Raw genomic sequence first — 22,561 nt, forward strand, 5'->3', positions numbered from 1 at the left:
TGCTGTTTTAATTTCGACCACCCTGTATACATTCATACGTTACACATACATAGTATTTGTTCAAATTCACATTCATATATACAAATTACACATATATGTTCAAATCAAAGTAATAAAAGCGTGTAAGAAATTAACATCAATTCAATAACAAAGAAAGATTTTACGATGTTCTTTATAATTTGAAAGATGAAATTTTCATGCTAAAGTTCAATAGCTTTTCTTTGTTTTGATAAGTGAGATAACAGGTTAATAGCCATCAGAATATTATATTTGATAAAAAAAAAAAAAAAAACTCTCATCATTGAATTGGAAATTCAATCACAGGCGTTGACAAGTGTGACAGAAAAATTTACTTTTTTTGATGAATATTTTTTATTCAAAATAGAAAATAAATATATTCAGTATTATCGTATATTTTATAATTTAACAGGATGGTGTTTAAATAATTCTTTTATGTTATTATTATTATTATTAGCAAATAAAATTATTACTGATTTTTATTTCTAAGATAATAATATAGGATAAATACAAGAGAAATACGGTCGGTACAAGAGTCTAATGAAATAAGGTGTAATATTTAGTAACAATTAAGTGGCCTATTCGTTGTGTGCGTAGTCATGGTAGGGACAATAAAATCGATACCAGCGCTTCCAGTGAAAAAGGACGCTGTTATGGCTAATTTGCAGTTCTTTACATGTTAATGTTATACAAAATGTCAAATTAAAATTATTGAAAAATACTAATTAATTAAACTTAATGCATTAAAAATTGTGAAAATAAGAAATTAAATTGCACAAGTATTATTTTTCAAATATAAATTATCATAATTATTTATTTAAATTTGTGAGACAATAATATTAAATTTTCAATGTAAGTCATAACTGCAATTCATGCAATTATATATGCATCCATACAATTCTCTAATTAAAGTAGTGTATCGTTGACTAGCGCACGGTACGAATTGCTACTTTTTTTTTTTTAGAAAATGCCATTTTTGTACTTTGGTTAGGATAGGTTATATTGACAGTTTATGAAAGACACACTCGTAAGCCAAAAGGTCCATGGAAATACCATATATGTGTTTTACCATCTTTTCCACTGCAATTTCATTTATCAGATCAATAGAGGATCGGAACAAATTTTGTATATCACTTCAGATGAACTTCACTTTACGAATAGAAAAGTGAAGTTGTTTTTTAAAAATTATAAACTAGTATGCAAGATATGAACGTTTAAATTTTCTATTCCACAAAGAGGAAGATACCCACTAGTGACGTCATACGTGGGTATCGCTTTAGAGATTACATATAAAACTTTGTTTTGCTAAAAGGAAATGGGCAACCTTTGAATGCAATATTTGATTGGTTATAACTTATCTTTGTTTTTGATCAATTTTAATTTCATTTTCATATTTTGTCATGGTATCAAGTCTAGTTTTACATTTTTATGGGTAATATGGCCAATTTGACATCCGAATTATTCCTTATTGCTTTGAGAGGCTGAACTCACCTCTTTCTTGCATGTACCATGCACTACATTAGCCCATCACCACTATTAATTAAATTAATATTTTTATTTTTTAAATGCCGTGCACGGAATTGGTTACGCTTTCACTAACTGAGCTACTAGGGTTGACCATTTGATCTATATTTTGTTCTATATAAACATACGGTTAGCTTACATTGATAATGATTACGCTCGCACAATCGGAAATTATAATAAAGCTTAATTTTTGAACTTATTTTATATGAGTCTAAATAATGTACGTAACCTTTTTACCTATTTGTAAATTTATGAATATTTCCATGGTCGTTGTCAGGTGGAGTAAGAAATGTGGCAATAGAATGTGGTTTTTGTACCATGGTGAATGACAGTATTTCTCTATTTTGCTGCTCACTTTTCTTGAATTTGTCGTTTCCCAAAATGAAGTTTAATAATAAACCGTACTTTTGGCACATTTCCTTTCCGATTTGTCTTTTCATATTTTACTCTCTCTTAAATCCATCCCTGTAAATGTTTTTTCGTGTGAAATAATCAAAATGTATAAGAGTACAACAAAATATACAAGAGTAGTATTTTTACATTTAGATTGATATCTCTTAATTTTATGCCCTTTTTGTATATATACAAACAGGTTGATTTTTAAAAAGATTCCACCTTTATATTTTGAAAACCGACGAATTTTTAGGAGATGGAAAATACAGTATTCAGTCTTTTATATAGGGAGGTCTGCATGGTCAAACGGTTACCGTCTTTGCTTTTCTTTTTAATTAGACATTCCTGTTTTTGTAGCAAATTCTTGATCTATGCCATAAAAAAAAAACGTCTTTCATTTGAATTTTTTTTTTAGAGCTTAATTTTTGGCACCTAGATTTAGATTTTTCATGTTTAAAAAGTTTCCACCAAGATAATTTCTTTTAAAAAATTTTCAAAGTAAGTAATACGTTTTTTACAGATTCTAATTTTTTATCACAAATCAAGTAAATTTGGAACAGAAACTTTTCCCATACCATTTTTGCAGTTTTTACTTCGCCAAAAATTGAGGTCTTGGAAAAAAAAAGAATTTTTTTAAAATTCAGATGCTAATAAAAATTATAAAAATTCTTAACACTGTGTTTTCATTTCCCCTAAGAATAAACCGACAAATGTCTTCGCGTTTTATGATTTTTAAATACGTTTTGCATATACAAGGGTGGAAAATTTTTAAAAAAGCACCCTACGTATTGTCGACTACTATTTTCTTAATATAAAATTTTCTTCCACTGATTTTATTATTTTAGTGCAATAAATAAGCCGGAAAATGTGGAAAAGTGGTGGAACAGCTCCGATTACAAAAATTTTTTGTGTACGTATTCCTTAGACCTCTAGGAACATTCAGCCGCATAAGAAAAAAAACTGAGAAAGTTAGGGTAGTTTTCCCAACCCCAAAATTCTCATAGTAACAGTGAAAACAAATCAATATTTCAACTCAAAAATCGTCTTCCGAGGGTTTTTGAGGTCGTTGATCACGCATTCAAGGTTAAAAAGCAACTGAATATGGTTGGAACCTCAATAAAACTACCCTTAAAGTGATAGAGACAAAAAATGTATTAAATTCAAAATTTTGCCTCTGAAATCGTGTCTCGTGGAGCTTTGAGGTTCGGTGTTCACAAATTTAAGGTCAAAAAGCAATTGAGGATTGTTTCAACCCCATTAAAACTACCCCTAGAAGTGACAATGACAAAAAAAATTTGAAAATTCTGAATTTTCTGAACCCTTAGAAGTGACAGAGAAAAAATTTAAAATTGTTCCTCGACTATCGTCTTTCGGGGGGTTTTTGGAGCCGCTGATCACGAATCCAAGGTCAAAAAGTAACTTGGATGGTTGCAACCCCAAAAAAACTACCCCCAGATGTAAAAATGATAAACATTTAAAAAAATTCAAAATTTTCAAATTTTATTAATCATTCACACTTCTAGGGGTAGTTTTAATAGGGTTGCAACCATTCAAGTTACTTTTTGACCTTGAATTCGTGATCAGCGATGCCAAAAACCCCCCGAAAGACGATATTCGATTAAAAATTTTAAATTTTATCTCTGTATCTTCTAGGGATGGCTTGGAACTACATTCAGTTGCTTCTTACTCTCAAATTCATTATCAACGACTTCAAAAACCGCAGAAAGACAATTTCTGAGGTCAAATTCAAAATCTTCAAAATTTTTTAATTATTGACACTTATAGGGGTAGTTTTAATGGGGTTGCAACCATTTTCAGTTGTTTTTAAACCTTGAATTCATGATCAGCGACCTCGAAAACCCTCGGAAGACGATTTTTGAGGTGAAATATTGATTTGTTTTCACTGTTACAATTTGGGGATGGGAAAACTACCCTAACTTTCTCAGTTTTTTTTTCTTATGCCAAGGTTAGTGCGACTGAATGTTCCTAGAGGTCTAAGGAACATGTACACAAAAAATTTTTGAAATCGGAGCTGTTCCACCACTTTTCCACATTTGATGGTATTTTCCGGCTTATTTACTGTAGTATTTATTTATTTGATTAAGAAGAATAAATTTATATACATTTTTTATTGATCAATATAATAATTTATTTATTTAATTATATTCTATCAGATTTTATCATGATTTTCATTTATAACTTCATTATGAAATATTTATTTGTGTAAGAAAAAGAAAATTTTTTACTCAAATTTGTAGTATTGATTTTATTTAATTTGTTTGTTTTCATTAGACACTGTTGAGTGCTCAAAATTGTGTTTGTGTCGTTTGATTGAATCGATGTTAATATTCAGCATTATTACTAAAGTCTTTATAGTTTACGCCATTGTATCATAAATAAACAAAAATGATAACCAAGACTTTGACCTTAGACGAAAATTGTATACAAGATCTACTCAATAAATTATAAATAATAAATAAATAAGTTGACAAACATATACAAATTAAGAAAAAATCGATTAGTTGAAAAAATTACACTCGAAGTCTTGAGTTCGTATTTCCGAACAATTCTCTTTAATTTTTCGATACCTCCAACCATCTCTAACGCTAGGAAAAATATTAAGAATTGGCCCTGGTTTGTAAATTTGTATTAGGATTTTTAAGTTATGATTTCGGTTAATTGTCTAAAAAATGTGACTTATCACTCCTGCATGATTTTGCAATTTTTCAAATTGATATTCCTAAAATAAAGAAAATATAAGATTGTCTTCATCTAAAATGCGACGCACTATAGAAGTCGAAGTCCCTCATACATGATATTTTTAATAACTTTTGCTATCTCAACATGTTATACCAATTACATTTGAGAGTGAGACTATACGTTGAAGTGTACATTACGTATTTTCATTTAAATAAATAAAAAGAAATATTTATTAATTTTTCGATACGCTTTGTGTATAAAATAAATCTCCCGTTCGGTTTTAGACCTCAACACAGAAACTTTTACAATAATCATGATTCTATTTTTGCAGAAGATATCGAAAGGAAATAAGACGGGTTCTTGTCCCCCACTGATTTTATTTTTAATCCTATTTTTGATTAAGCTGTTTTTATTCCATTTTGTTTGCGTTTGAATTTCAACCCATTTTATGCTAAATACAAAATACAATAGTTATTATATAATTGAACAAATATCTAATAATTTTTTAATATTTACTTTTCTTTCATTACAGATTCTTCTACAAACTGCAACAAAATGAAGATATCTCGCAAAAATCTTGAACACAAATTAAAAAAATGTCATTTTTTGTACAAACAGTGAAATTTAAATGTATTTGAGAAAAAAAACATTGCCTTAAAATGAAAACACCAAACAAACAAAATTAAATTTAAAAAAAATAATATACATAAATAAAAAATGTTTTTTATTAAAACATATTTATTGATTTTAAATATTCGTCCACCAAATAAATTATTACTTTAATGAGCTTTCAATAACATGTATAATAAATAACTAGTACTACAATTAATAAATCCAATAATTAATAAAACATAAAAATTAATATAATTTTAGAAAAAGACGTACTTTTGGGTAAACAAACGCAATATGTAATTGAAAAAAAAATTTACGCCCACAAGTTATTTTTATTATTTTTCCATTTTACAAAAATTAATGGTACATAACATTTTTTGATCAATAACAAACAAATAACAAATAATAAGATTTAATCTCTCTATAAGTGCGAATTTTTATGTACAAAAAAATATAAATAAATAAATAAATAAAAGCACAAAATTTTTCCATGACAAAATTTTATCCGTCGTTTCTTCCCCGAAAAAAGTATCTCGCTAGAAAAAATATAAATAAAAATGTAAAAAATTTCGTGTAAAAAGTGTGAAGACGTGAGTGTTTGCAAAGCGATTTATTATAAGTAATGCGTAATACAATTAATGCAACCGCGTGTGCGGCATTATTGGAGGATGTTTCTTGGACGGATCCATCTTTATTAGCATCATTAGCTATATTAGCTTTTATTAATGTATTAGTGATTGTTGGTAATTGTTTGGTGATTGCTGCGGTATTTTGTTCATCAAAACTACGTTCAGTCACAAATTTATTTATTGTATCATTGGCTGTTGCTGATTTAATGGTTGGTTTAGCCGTTTTACCATTTTCGGCTACTTGGGAAATATTTAAGGTGAGTTGTAATAATTCGTTTCTTAATAATTTTAAAGGATTAATTTCATATTATCTATACATTTCAATTGCACATTATTATTCATAGAATTGTTGTTCGATTGGTTCCTTGAAATTACTATTCGATTCAAAATGAATAACCCCGTTGATTTAGGAAATACGTATGCGACACAAATTAGAGAACGAAATCGTTATATTACAATTTTCTAATAATTTTGGCAAGATTTTTTCATCTAGCTCATAGAATCTGAAACCACTGGTTTTTTAATTTTTTTTTCTTACATATTGTTCGATCTACTAGTGGCCCGAAAGACTCCTCGATTGGAAATTTTAAAGAGGCTTGGCAAAGATCAGCTTTTCGAAATACAGCAACCGTATTTTCAAACTAGAGTGTTCTCGAAAAGAAGAAATGAAATGTTGCATACCGTGAACGTGCATTTCAAGACAGCAACTACCAAAATTTTCGGAAATCCTCACTTTTTACTAAAGGAAATTATCAAATGCTTATGAGATCGAAGTAAGTACGCACGTATAAAGTATGCACGTAAAAAAAATTCCTGACATGTAAAAATATAATCGAACATCGTAATTTTTTACTATTGAAAATTGTCATGGATAATTTAGTCCGTGGGTTAGTAACATGTGAATGTCGTCTGCTACCAAAAACCTTATATTGACATACATTTGTAGATCATCCTAATATCTGGTTTTTACATCTCGTTTGTGCCAAAATTATGCAACTTTGGCGGGGATGGTGACCCCTCAGGACCACTTGGATATAGTATAAAAGAAAATAGCTCCCAACTTTTGTCTGTTTATCTGTGTGTTTATCTGCTCCGCCCAAACTCCTTCAAAGACACGAAACGGTTTTGCATCATGTGTATTTCCTATTTTACTTTCCTAGGTTATGAATTAGGATAATATTTTTGGTAAATTTAATGCCATTTTACCATCTAAAGCCTAAATAAATTTTCTTACGAAGTAGTTTCCATAGGTGTATTATAATAACAATCTTGGAGCAAAAATAATTTTTATTGAGAAATAATTATTTTGTAAATTTAGAGACCCAAAAAAATCTATCTAATACCGTAAAATGGGTTGAGACTTACAGTTTACCCATCGCTACTCTATTCCTCGGACTCGGGAATTTTTTCAAAATTAAGGCTTATATAAGGAAAATTGTTTTATTAGAGAATTGTTAACCTCATTGAAAAATATTAGCAATAATAGAATGCAACAATTTAAATCATACATCAATTGCTAGGATTTAAATAAGAACTATGTATGCATACATATACATATATATGAGGCAAAAATGTATATACATATACACATGTATACCTGAACACTACGCGAAAAAGGTCGCTATATGTTCATGAAAGGTTACAACATATACACTTCAAACTAATGCATCGAACACAACTAATTCACAAACTTGACCTTATTTTCATAACAAAGAAGGTAAAGGTGGGTACTACTTACCTATTTTATCAACACAACATGAAAATGCAATTATCATTTAAAACAACATATTCCATATATAGACTTTACAATCAAACCATAAGCTAAGTCTTGCTTATAAAGTTTGAAATTTCGTGTAACAACCCATCATAGGGTTCAATTAAAATTGTAATGATAATTATAATAATCTGTTGTTTAGATTCTAATCAAAATATTATTACATGTACCTTAAGTCACGCTATTATTTATGATGGAACATTATATTATACAGAATGTTTCAACTAATTGTATCATCCTGGAAATTGGTGTGTGTTTTTGTGACCATTCACTATAAAGAACATCTTGACAAATACGGCTGTCACTATTCCCGGTTACATGCGGAGTTTCCCGAATTCGTGCCGTCTCTCCTAACTCCAGATTTCAAATTTAAACTCCCAATTTTTGTGAAAAGTTATCCATTTCTCTTTATTTTAACGAGAAATTAATAGCAATTACCTATAGTAAACTCAATCCATGGACATTCTGTATATCAAAATACTTTATTATTGAATCTTGAGTTTTGAAATTTGGTTTAATTTTGTAAAAATGCGTTTCTCACAACTTTCCAAAAAATTTTTAACCTACAGAGACATATTGCTTTAGCTGAGTACTCTAGATATCCAGTCTAGGAGTAACTGACTGTCACTTCTGTTCTATGTAAGTAACACAAATTACATGTAACATCTTCGTGTCTTTATTCTATTAGTATGTTTGTGTATACAGACACAATAGTCATACAATACTTTTATTGTGAAACTAAATTTTTACTTTTTCAGGCTTTCTCAATCCTATTAATAATTTATGAATGAACAAGAAAAATTCTCAATTAAATTATTTTTGGAAATATTAATTTGTTAACGTAGTCGTCCAGTAATTTAATATTCGGTAACTGGAAACTTTAAAGGTGTATTTCTTAATTATTTTAAGTTGAAAATGTCTCACACACATTTTTTCAGAACGCATTACATGAGCAGTTACAGACTAATAATATACGCTCAAGAATTAATAAATTACTTTTTAACAAATTATGATGCTTCTTGATCTATTTTAATTATTATCAAGTTTTCTAACCTATTTATTAGTAGCATAAATTAAACTCCTTTCTGTTTAAAATTATCCCCGCTTGTTCTGGTTTCTCAAGAGCATTGTATTTTACCATTCAAAGCCGATACAATACATATTTACTTTGAAATTTCATGTCGCTCGTATGTCCTTAACTATTCAGTTTTAGGAAAAAATGTAGAATGCTTTTTTTGCTTAAAATTTTTCAATGAACTATTTATTCTTTTGAATGCCATTCTATTTCTTATTAACACCCTTTCGATGGTAACAGGTGCTGGAATTTGTAGAATATGTGTTTTACACTTTTGAACTTACTTCAACTTTGGAAGTTTAAGCGCAAGACACCCAATATATATTTATTGCAATTTGAACTACATTAATTATATTTTTGCAAAATAAGTATTTGATTAATCCTTTTCTTTTGGGAGCTTTTGTACTGCTTATATATGTCTGTTATATACCTTATTCGTGATTTTAGGTTTACTTTATTTTACCAATTAATTATTATTAATATTACAGTTTTATAAAATATTACAGCTAATTATAATGTAAATATTATCTTAAGACATAAAAAACGTAGTCCTTTCTTACCCTTGTGCTGATCATTTATCTGACATTTTATTTGAAATCCGCGCTTATTATGTTGAAACCTAACACAAATCGTGTGTATGATTAAATTGAATGCCAAAACATTATCCATTGATGTAAACTATTTATTTTTTCGAATGTCATACTATCTGTTATTAACACATTTGAGGGAAACTTAAGTGTTAAGTTTAACCCTTTCGGTGGTAACAGGTGGTGTAGAATATGTGTTTTATACTTTTGAACTTACTTTTGCTCATCTAATCATACCATTTATCTATCAAATTCTTGATTTCATCTTAAATAAATTAATAAATTGTAAACAGCTAACAATCTTTTCAACCCTTCATTTACATTTTTCATTAATATTTAAATTAGGCATTCTAATACATTGCGGCCGTTTATTGCCAATTATTGTTTATGTTACAAAAAAAAAAAAAATTAAGTGAGATGATGTGTAAAAAATTTGCCTATATTAAAAAAAATTTTAATGTAAAAAATTGTCTGTATATACAAAATTATATTATTCACGAAGGCCGTGTCTACTTGCTATAAACCAGGTACATACATGGTGGTACAAAAATTCTAATTGAGGGTACAAAATTTCACACGGTTCATTTAATAAATATTTTAAGTACTCACAGCACACAATAACAACACAGTACAAAAGTGTACTACTAAGCATACGACTATCGGAAGCTTTAAGTTTAGTGTCCTTTATGAATTGTAAACCCACATCATGGCATTTTAAGCCCAATTTAAGTCTGGTGATTCTATGACACGTTTGATGGAATTTAGTTGAGGACTTAGATTTCATCTAAAGCTAGAAGTTTAGAATACATTTGTACTCTTTCCACGCGCTTCGATTAAGAAAATGTAAAAATTTCTATTTTAAATATAGAATAAATATAGAATGTGAAGTAATTTATTTAAGAAAACATTATTATTCTATCGTTGCAGGTTTGGATTTTTGGTGATTTGTGGTGCAGTATTTGGTTAGCCATGGATGTGTGGATGTGCACTGCTAGTATCTTAAATTTATGTGCCATATCATTAGATCGATATGTGGCTGTGACACGTCCTGTAACATATCCAAGTATTATGTCACATTCTAGAGCGAAAATGTTAATTGCTGGTTTATGGGTATTATCGTTTGTTATATGTTTTCCACCGTTAGTGGGCTGGAAAGATAAAAAGGTGAGTTCTAATAAATTACTTTTATCAATAAAGAAATAGGAGAGTGTGAAGAAAAACCATTTTCTTAGAAATCGAATGAAGTTCGCTCTTGTTTTCCATTTTTCTTTAAAAAATTTTTAGCGCCCATTTTTATGTGCAAATAATTTATGAACAAATCTTTGCTAACAATCTTTAATTTGTTTCAACTACAGATCTCGAACATGCGATATTGAATTTGGCTTTCAGTTAAAATTTCTTGGATCTCTAGATATAGGAGGATGTTTTTATCCTAATCAAAAGTTCAAATAATTACAGCCTTTACAAGAATAAAAAAACGAGTTTTGTATTTCTATATAAATTAATCATATGAATAGATTACTGTATCGGAACATAATATTAATAATATATTAATAAATATAGCAATAATAATAATAATTATAATATTTATTTATTCAGTAGTTTTGTTTACATACAATATGTCAATAAATTCAATCATACAAATAAAGTAAATAATTAAAAAAATAAAAAACCCGACTCTGTTAAATAAATTCTGAAAAAAAAGAAAATAGTCCAGTATGTTTACATAACGACTTTAACTGTCCCTTATTGTGAAGATTTGAGGCAGTCCAAATTTTACTGGCCCTATTTCTTTCTTTTCAGATTTTATTTAACGGAGTTGGTTTTTTTATTTTTTATTATTTAAAACATTGTAGTGTGACAGCACTAAACAAATCTCTTGCTTAACTATATTAAAACTTTTAAACCAATTTATTACTATACCATGTATATTAAGATACAGGGTATACTAAGTTTAGTCCCAAGTTTGTAACGCTTAAAAATATTGATAATACGAACAAAATTTTGCTATCGGTCTTCACAAAATCACCTAATTAGACCATTTTTGGTTGGCCGTTCGTCCGTGCGTCTGTCAACACGATAACTCTAAAACGAAAAATGATATAAAGCTTCAATTTTTACAGCGTGCTTAGCGTTCCTAAACATGTTCGTAAACACTGTTTACTCGTGAGAGTGCCATTTAGGCACAAATTATATAGTATGTATTATATAGGAATATCAGTTATGTATGTGTGACATGTATTCATGTGTAATGAGATAGTGTACTCGACATAGTCTATACATGGTATTTAAGAAATTAACTCAGTCCTCTTGTTCCTAATTAAATTTAAATATATAACTTATATATAGATATATTTTTAATCCCCTTTTAATTTCCTTTATTTTGATTCCCTACTGGATAGGTTTTGTTAATCTTTTTTTTACGTATTTATAAGAACACTTCGGTTTTTGAGACAAATATAATGACACCTTAAATAATGAAATACATCGAGCAGTTTGGAAGATACAAGGTCAAAAATACATTTATATAGATATACATACACACATACAAAATGCGCCGAAAAACAAAACCACTCCTTTAAAGTCGGGTATTAAATAACAAGAAATAAATGGTAATAAGCAAATAATAAGTAAGAATTTACAATAGATAAAGAAGAACAATAATAACATTAATAACAGATAAATAATAACAATGGATAATATTGGAATGATTATTAAAATTTATAAGCAACTTAAGGTATTTTATTTCCAATAATAGCGTTTATTGTTTATAAATCCAAAAACAGTTTCAAACATTCATCTAAAGATTGTAGGTTAAATGGGCACAATATTCTCGTAATCGAACTTCATGAAATGGAACTGAATTTTGATCAAAAAATGTCCTTTAAAAGAATAGTTTCAACGTGTAATGCCTAAAACGTGATCTGCTACATGAATCTATTCATATATTTAATTCAAAGGTTAATGGTTTCGAAACTAAAGGTTTCATAGGGTTCTGACCATTTGGATATTTCAGTTATCTGAAAGTATCTGTCTATATCGAGAGTTTCAAGACATTTTATTTTACCCATATCTAAATTCAAAGATAAATGTGAAGAGTTCTTTATTTAGAATTGGAAGTTTAATTGATTAGGGTTCACCCTTTAATTTAACTCTTAATGTTTATACCATGTATATGAAATATACCAAGGTATACCAAGTTTAGTCCCAAGTTTGTAACGATTAAAAATATTGATACTATGAACAAAATTTTGGTATATTTGTTCATAATATCACCTAATTAGTCCAATTCCCGTTGTCTGTCTGTCTGCCTTTTTGTCGTCTGTCTGTCGTCTGTCTATCGTCGATCTGTCGTCTGTCTGTCGTCTGTCAAGCTAAAATTTTTATAGCGTATGTTATAGAACGTAAAAAGAAAGGTCAAGTTCATAAATGAGCAACATAGGTGTCTTGGGTGTGTAGGACTCATATTGTAAACCGTTAGAGATAAAACAAAAGTTTAAATGAAAAAAAAATGTTCCTTATAAAAAAATAAAACAACTTTTGTTTGAAACATTTTTTCGTAAACATCACTGTTTACCTGTGCGAGCGCAAATTATGCGCAAAGTATATACTTTGTATTATATGGGAATATCAGTTATATATGTGTGACATGTATGTATGTGTAATGTGACAGAGTAATCAACACTGTCTATACATGATATTTCAATAGTTAACACAGTCAATTGTTTGTTTTCACTTGTTTAGATTAAAATTGAATCAATTTGGCGTATACAATTTCATAAATTAAAAAAAATTTATTTAGAGCGACCAGTTAACTTTAGCGCGAATTTCTTGAAATTTTAAAGTCATTAATCAAATGTCCATCAACATTATACTACAATATAACTTTGTTTAAAAAAAAAAACTAATGTAATAAATAAAATCTTTAGCATACACAAACATCATTAAACACTAGAAATAACCTTCGACTTTTTTCTAGATAAGTTTTTTCGATAAAAATAATAAATACTTGTAATATGTAAACATTATGTGTACCATACAAATAGGGTAGGATGTTGTTCCTAGAGTCTCCGTCTATAGTTTCTCGATGGATTTTGCCATTTACAGTACAGTTTATTGGAATGAGGGAATTTTATGATAAAACAAGTAGGTTGAATATTGATGTAATTTTGTTTTCTAATCAACTAAAAAAAATTTGCGAAGAAAATAGAATATTTTCATTATTCTGAATGCCTATTTGCAAGCTGACAATTGATTCTTGTTTTGTAAATTCTACGCAACGTAAATCAATATCCTTAAACATCTTGTTTAATGAGAAAAATTGCATACTTTCATCACAAAATGCAGAAAGAAAGTTGATTTAAGTCTCTATACCATTACGTTACTATTACTCTTTGCGCTAGTTCATAGAGTGTGGACGAAACACTGGACTTCTTGCCAATGAAGTTTCATAACTGCGTTATCTTATTAAGTTTGCTTACGACTTTCTGAAAGGTAAAGTTTAAACGAACTGCAATCTATTTCGAGGCTTAAGGGCGAGAAAAATTAAACCGTTCATTGTAATGAAATTAATCGTTTTTAATCAAAAATGTTATTCAAAATTGCATCGAAAGTGTGAAGGCTTGTAAATAAAGTAACAATGATCATTTATCGGGTATTATATTTCACACTTAGCTGACAATTTTTTGTATCCATCAACGTTTGATGCCATAGACAAGTAATATCTAATTATAATTAGTTTGTGACTACTAAATTTTCGTGAAAGGGAAACTTTTAATTGGTCACAAGCATAAAATAGACAAACGTTCCTTTATTTTGTTATTCTGATATGAATAAACAAAATTATTTCTTGTGAAATACCTAATATTGAAAAAATAAAATCATAGCTTATTTTTTCAACGTCACTGTAAAACAAAAGAATATTTTATAAATAACAAGTTCAATTTCAAATATGACTGTTTTCATAATTCAATATCAATATTCATTTTTGTTTGAATAACATATATTCCAATATTAAATATAGTTACGATGTATACAGGATGAACCATTTTAATATACCATGGCTAATAGCTAGTTTTATAACTAACCAATCAAAAAATAACTTTAACAAAAATTTCAGAGTTTGGTGGGGGACATCACGTTCTGAACATCAGATCGGACCTAGTTCTTTGGGTTGCTTTTAACACCTTTTAATTATTTAAAAGTAGACATTCGCCTTCTTGCTTTTATAGTTTAAATTTTTACAATTCATGAATATCAAAGTATGGCATTTCAGCAGCTCCAATTGCTCGAATTGATACGTGTCCACTAAAAGTTCACCGTTCATTTGTTGTGTTCGAATCCAATGCTTCTAACACAACAAGTCAAATATAATCGTCCGAAAAATCAGTCAAAATCCATGAATATTAAAAGACGTCCTCACTCATTTTTCAATGAGCCTAGGTTTAAGTTGTATGGTTAAAAGTGCCCACGTGTATATTACCTTAAGTCGCAGAAACGAAGCAATGAAGTTTTAAAAATTTGAACATTGAGTCGGATTTGAATACGGCTTTAAGCATTCGACTCGTTTGAGCGTCAGAAAATTTTGTGAACTCACTTGATTCATGAAAAATTAAAAATATGCAATTTGCATAAATAATATGAATTTTATAAATAATATACTAAATTCATAATTCGGTTAATAGTGATGAAAATGATTCCAAACTTGTAACTCGGGGAATAGGGGGGGGGTTACCTGGTATCATGGGTATATCGGTTCTTAGTATCCAGGTTGTGTCTTGGAGTTTTCCGAAATTCATTATATACTCGGTGCAAGCTCGTTACTAGGTTGTTTTTGATGTGTTCAGCAACCCCAAAAACACCCTAGTAACGAGCTTGAACCGATTATATAACGAATTTCCGAAAACTCCAGGAGACGACAGGGCTACCGTTTAGCCTGGACAACATTTGCTTCGGAGGTCAATTTTGACGCGATATTCGTCTTCAGCGAGCCCAAAAACTTCATCACTATTAACCGAATTGTGAATTTAGTATATTTTATAGAATATTATAAAAGAGAACGACATGGCCCAAAATTTGCGATATGATGAATGAGAGAGAAGAGTTATACCGCTACTAGTTAGTTTCTATGTGTCCTTGGCTAATATTTATGTCATTGGCTAGATATTGTGTACATTACACAGTAGCATTCAATTCAATTCACCATTCAAAATATATGCGTATATGAAACAATAACAGTACCTAAAGAAAACAAATTTTATTGAAAAAGGTTGGTTTTTTTGGGAAAAAACAAGATCTGCTAAAAAAAATTTGACTGCATTCAAAAAAAAGTTGGCCCCTGTTTAACCACGAAGAAGTCCCCACATAAAAAAAAGATTATACTTTGATTTTTTCTACAAATGAGCCGATACGCGTTGCCATTCCATTTTCGAAATATAAGAAGAAAACTTTTTTTAAATCATCCTGTGTATGTATCAAATATGGCTCTGTATGTGATGTGCGATATTCTTTCATGTTTCAATAAATTAGTTATTAAGGAGGTTTGCGTAAACCTCGTAAATTTTTTTTAAATGCTAGGATTTGTTGACAGTCTTACGAGAAAGTACGACGCTATCATTTTTTCTTGAATTATACTACCAGTTATCGATTAGATGAAGTGTATATATAGAGAATATATATATATATATATATATATATATATATATATATATATATATATATATATATATATATATATATATATATATATATATATATATATATATTACAGTAGCCATATTTTGTTACAAGCAGGACGTGTTCAAATCATATAAAAAATCAAAAATTTCAAGCACAAGAACACATTCCAACTACCATTAATTTATTAATCAGAGATTTTCGTCAATAATCAACTCCACCTCTGAATCGGTTCAATTTTTCATACACTTGAACAATTTGTTTTTTGTAAAGTTTGTTAGGTATCGAACCATCCGAGAAACTGAATTTCGAAATGAATGGTTTCTAAGTTTTGTATATTACTCTAAACTGTTGTATTTGAAATATTCAATGAACAGTTCGACCATTTTTCAACAAGTTTTTTACAACCAAAACCGATATTTGTGTTTTGAAATTATCCATGTATTAGGCCTTGATTTTCAATTTAACGGTGTCTGTATTTAAACACACAATTCACATTTCTTGGCAAGTTTCTATACGATTTATTTCATAACATCAAGAACATTATTCACGTAATTGTATTATCAGATACTATTTTTAATGTTTTACAAGTGCTTAAGTCTAAATTCATTAGGCTATTGTTTTATTAAAGTAGATAAAACCTGTTGAATAATCAGCATTATAATAACTTTCTTAAAATTAATACTGGGCGCATACTTTTGATCAAATTCATTCCAATTGAACTCCAACACATCTACGTCATAGGGATAAATAAAATTCCTGAAAGGAAAAAGAAAATGTAAATTTGTTCCCCAGAAAAACTAGTTTTTGCCCAGCAAATATTTCCAAATTTATTTGAAAAGAAAAGTTGTGTTTTTGACTTGAGGAACGGAAAATTCTCTAAAGAAAAGTTCCTTATTGAAAAGAAAGATTTATGACTTTTAGTAGGTAATTCAAGATGCTATAATTTTTTGCAAATGTTGTGTTGCAAAAGTTGTGTTATTATCGTTTATAAATACGCTCATATTTTGAAAAGGAAAAATCACAAGGGAATGAAGTATAAAACAAATTCGAAAAGGAAAAAAAGGCTTTCTTATGAGTACAAGGTAGTCCAAGACTCTCTTTAGAACAATTGTTAATATGACAGTATGAGTTAAAGATCCTTTATATTTATTGTGATGTTTTTTCGAAAAAATCTCTAGCGACTCTGTCTTTATTACAAATACAGGAACGATGATTCACCCCATACATGGAGCATTGGGATCCAAATTTCCAACTATTCTAAACAAATGTATTAGAAAAGTTCCAAATAATATCTTTTATTCCTATCTTAAAATGCTCTAAAAAAGGGTATTTTTCTGTGGTATGAGAAACTGTCATTATTTCCACATTATGTATTAATTGATAAGATCCTGCTGTTTTAACTTGGACTACTATGCATATTTCTATCAAAAATTTTTGCCTTCTTGCTACACAAAAATTTAATCTAGTGTTACCACTATAAATTTTGATTTGTGAACAAATCTGTTATTAATGCTGAAGAATATTTTGATTTTGACCAAAGGTTTTTTGATTTTATGCTGTAAAATTTTGTTGTTGAATTCTAATTTTTCTACAGTTTCTATTCTAAAATTTTCCTTGTTTGCAAAAAGTGAGAGGTGAAACACCAAAATTAAGGTGTACATATTAAATGAAAGAATTTTTTATTGAACTTTAAAACAAAATAAAGGAAAATGGTCAGAGGATGAATTTTGATTTTTTTAACTAAATTATATTGATAAATTGACTTTCACTAATTATCAAAATTTTGAGTTTCCTAATATTTTTAGTTTAATTTTCTCCTCTTATAACGCTCCAATTTTTAGGCGCCGCTTCATGTAATTACGCAATGTTGTTACGTTATTCTCGCAAATCCGAGATGGTTATCATCTTTTTTCACGAGAAATCCTGAACGAAAAAAGTTCCCGAACAAATATACATACATGCATACACACAGAGTACGCATTCTAAAAGTTGTGTTAATACATTGACCAATGTGGATAATTTCGATTTGGATTAGGCCCACAATAATAATTTGCCTAGGAAATTAATAAACCAGCAACCACTAGCATAAAAGATTGATTAGAAAGAAGAAACCATTTGCACGCGTGTAAAGTTGGCCCTTGTGGCTTCAATGAAGCCCGTTTTAGTATTTATAAAAATTAAATGATCTCTTTAAGTTACAAAAATACTTATGCAAATGCTTTTGATAAGAAAAACGTTGTGAAATAAAAATAATTTGTAAATATTTCATTTAATAGCTGCAAGTATAAGAGGTCACACGAATTATTGACATATGTAATAAAACAACATAAGCGAGTGAGAATGGCGGCAGTATAATGACAAAATTGGTAAAATCAACTACAAAAATAAAAAACTTTTCAAACAAATTAATTCACTGGGTAAAAACGTTTGTACAATTTCTTATGAATGAAAAAATATAGGAAAACAAGAAAAAATTACATAATCGAACTTTCTCAGAAAGCAGGAAAGAAAAGGCATATCAAATCATTTATCTTATAGAAAATACAATAAATTTTATTGGTTAAATATTTTTCGATTTTACTCCCTTTTTTGCCATTCAAGGGAGGTAAATTATAAAGTGGTCCCAGAAGAATAACTGCCATTTATTTAGTAAAAGTATTTTATACAGTGTGTTTGGAAAATTTGAGAAAACTTGGTTTTGAACAAAATCATACTCTGGAATAAAAACAGACTTTTGTTTTAAATGAGTTTTAGAAAACTTTTTTTTGTTTAAAACAAAAATACAAGACAATAAATTTGAAAGTGCTATCTTTCCAATCGAGAGTTTCTCTCTCTTCATAAGTTATATCGAATAAAATATATTTAAATAAAAAAATTTTACAAATAAGTAATTATTCAAAGCCAGAAATTTTTGTTTTTTTCAAATATTCATCCTTTGAATCAAATGTTTTTTTCAAACACTCAATTTTTCCAAACACTCTTTATATAGATTTGTGTGTTCCGTTTGAAAGGAATGAATGAAACATCTAAATGGAATTAAGAATAAGAAATTGAAAGACAATTGAAACGTTTAGTAGTCCGTACCAAAAATTATGGAATTTTTTTTTTTTCGATCAGAGCTTGAACTTTAGTTTCCATATTGATTTATTTAGCAACAAAAAATATTTTTCTGCCTGAAATATAATGGTTAGTTTAAGTGTTAGTTAGTTTAAGCTTATATCAATTTTAATTCGGAAACTTTATTAGCCGTGTAATAAATTTTATTAGTTCTCCGAAAATAAAAGTTCATACGAATTTCGAAACTATGAAAAAATCAATGCTCTGTCTTTTTATATTTACACGTTAAGAAATGAATGGCGATTACTACAATGCTGGTATGGTATAGAGGCAGTTACTATAGTATCTATGTTAATATAAGGAATATTACAGAATTGAATCCACCAGAAGTATTGTGATATCGCCAACAAATATGAGCCTGACGCCCATTCTGCATTGACTCACTTGCTAATATTGCTAATGTTACTATTCCCTCAAGGGCCAAATCAGGATAGCTTTCACACGGATACTGGTATGGAAATATCTACAAAAAAATTCTTACCGTTTAGTAATGATTTCAATTAGCCAGTTACTACTCTTAACGTATATAGTCAAAATTGTCCAATTACTTTTTATGTTATGATATGAAAAAAAATATGATTATAGGTATAGACCGAGAAAATTGATCATTCATTTCCTAGACATATGGAATAAAAAAATATTTCTTTTTCTTAACTTTAACAATCAGTTTCTCTAAAATGAAATACGAAAATATACGAAGGTAAAGTTCATAATTTTTATGTTTATTTTTGAGTGATGTAGTACTTATTCGATTTGGCAATTAAATTGAAATTGACAATTGAACAGACAACAGGTGGAGAATGATTGGAATCCACCTTAATACTTTAATAATAATTGTGGTCAGCTTAAAATTTATTTTTAGTTTTTGTGATTTCGGCCTATATAAATAATTAATACAATTTAACTTCCCAGAGGAAGTTAATGTAATGGGGCCGATTTTGATAATCGCCTGTTTTACATATTTCCGCGGTCTCTAGGCCGCAATATCCGAATCAATCCTTTTCAATGTGATGCCTGTGTGTGAACGTATGTGCGTATGTGCGTATGTTTGTTCGGATTCTTTCGCCTCGATTATCTCGCGAACCAGTTATGGCATTAACACGTGACTGGGCTTATTCGAAGCGAAATTGCGTATTTAAGAGCTGAAAGAGTTTTCAGCAGAATTAGTTGAGGCGTTTTTAATGGTAATAAAAAACTGGAAAAAACTAAATAAACAGAGTCTAAAAAGTGAAGAAACATATCATTCATCTATGGAGATAATGATCGATCCAGCATAAGCTCCAGTACATGTTCGAAGAATAATCTATGAAGGCTAACAAAACCTTTTTTTTAATATCTTTTCCTCCTCTGGGAAGTTTGTCTTGTCAACTACAGGGGTCGCACTCATACCACTTCAGTGACTATGTACTGCCAATTTTTGTAATAATAAAATTGTAGATTTGATACCATTTTAAGATCCAAACTTAGAGTCTAACGGCTTTCAACTACAACCTTATGGTGAATAATTTACACATACATCCCTTATTTCTCATTATTTTTCTTCCACAAATTTTACAAATTTTGTTCTGGTAATCTGCGCATAGACACAGGATTGTAACGATTTTTTTTTAAGTTTTTAACACTTCATTTATGTAAAGGCATCAACAAAGCATTCGTTCATGTTTAGATGACATACATGATCGAATTCTAGTTTTCTTTTTTTTTTATCTAAACACACATACTTAAACACGTATGCTTACAAAAGAACGCAGCAATTGATATTCAGGATATCAAAAGATAAGAAGAAAAAAAAACAGAAGAAATATATTTTATCGATAGAATACAAATCTTATTCACATACCAATTTTTTATTCTTGGGAAACTTTACTAAAACTATTTTCAACGATTGATTTATGTTTATAAAGAGAAAATATGCCTATATCAAACAAAACTTTTAGTTTCTTCTAATATTTCAATATATTTTTAAAGTAGAAATGAAGATAAAGGTTCTTCACATCGAAAGAAATTAAGTTATAATTTCCCAGAAATATAATGTATAATGAAATAAATTCGAAAATTGTTGAATGTCGAAGTTGTTCGAAACTTATCAATACATCTTTTACTAACCAAATTTAGAATTTTATCAATAATACATCGTAAATTAGTAATAGAAGAAATAGTTTTGAATTTCTCTATCCCTATATAAAGCAGAGAAATTATACATTCAAGTGAACGAAGCGTCATTTTTTGATACAATTCGAAACATGCTGAATTATTCGAAATTAATCGCTATTATCATAATAAATCGTAAATTATCTGTGGAAGAAAATAGATAAAAAAAATAAAATTGAAAATCTACGTTTTCCAAGCTACGTATCATCTCAGTGAAACGACTTTTATTTTACATTTATATTTTTCAAATACTCAAATTAATATTATCCTGGTTGAAATCATATGAATCAACCATTAGTATAGTATACTTATGATATGAATATTACATCTATCATTTATTCAAGCATGAAACTATCTTTTTTTTCTAAAAAAATCGCCTTTCTTTTATCAATAAATATTCGACAACTCTTTTCTATTTTTCTTAAAAATTTAGTCATGTGTTGTTATTCAAGATTAAGTTGTAGGCAATCTGATAAAACTCATTTTATAGAGTGTCTCACAATTAACACAATAATTATTTTAATAAAAAATATAGGTTTTCAGGTTATGTATGAAATAGCATGTCAAATAACGTTTCTAGCATAAATCCCTTAAAACTGTAACGACTTGCTGTCACATACCAATTTCTTTTTCGAGATTATTCTTGACCATTTTGCATAATAGAGAAGTTGCATGTCTTTAATTTTATTTCTTTTCACAAAAATTTTCTAAAAATTTAAACAAAAAAATAATTTTTTTAATTGATTTTTCATTTAATTTTACAATTGAAAATGGTTTATTTAAATTCAGCTGCCACCGCACGGAGAAATGGTAAAATAACATGCAGAATGATAAATTGTTTGTCTAATTAAACGTAATTTACCATAGAAATAAACTGAGAAATGTAAATTTAGCGTGTTCCCGATTGGCTCACAGCCCCTACGGGTGTAAATACGTCACTACCGTTTTTTTATACAAAAATATAACTCTTTTTTATTAATAATTTATAACAAAATGGCATTATTAATTTATAAAAAAATTACTCAAATATACTTTAGTTAAATTATTTTTTTATTTACATATAATTTAAATTTAAAAAAAATTAATGAAAGTTCTCTATTGTATCTGGCCAGCTCTCAATTTCCTCACACTGCCATTGTTTTCATTGTCAACAGCTTACAACTCAAATACTGCGTTAATTTTGTTGCACATCAGACCAAGCTAGAAAATCAAGACGTTTTTAAAACTTTTTATTTAACTTTGCAATGTTAGTCAGTTTGTTTAGGTCAAGTTGAATTAGAACCTCTTTATCTTATTATCTTTC

The 22,561-nt window shown here is 28.6% G+C and overlaps 1 protein-coding gene across 1 annotated transcript in view; it reads left to right on the forward strand.

Annotated features, from left to right (window-relative positions):
* LOC123290980 (octopamine receptor Oamb-like) overlaps positions 1–22,561 on the forward strand; it is a 55,016-nt gene that overhangs the window by 4,985 nt on the left and 27,470 nt on the right. The window contains exons 2-3 of the mRNA XM_044871393.1: positions 5,866–6,133; positions 10,240–10,465. Of these exons, the coding sequence (XP_044727328.1) occupies positions 5,866–6,133; positions 10,240–10,465 (494 nt within the window). The remainder of the gene's footprint in view (positions 1–5,865; positions 6,134–10,239; positions 10,466–22,561) is intronic.

This window comes from Chrysoperla carnea, chromosome 1 (assembly GCF_905475395.1).
Source record: "Chrysoperla carnea chromosome 1, inChrCarn1.1, whole genome shotgun sequence".
Taxonomy (NCBI): Eukaryota; Metazoa; Arthropoda; class Insecta; order Neuroptera; family Chrysopidae; genus Chrysoperla; species Chrysoperla carnea.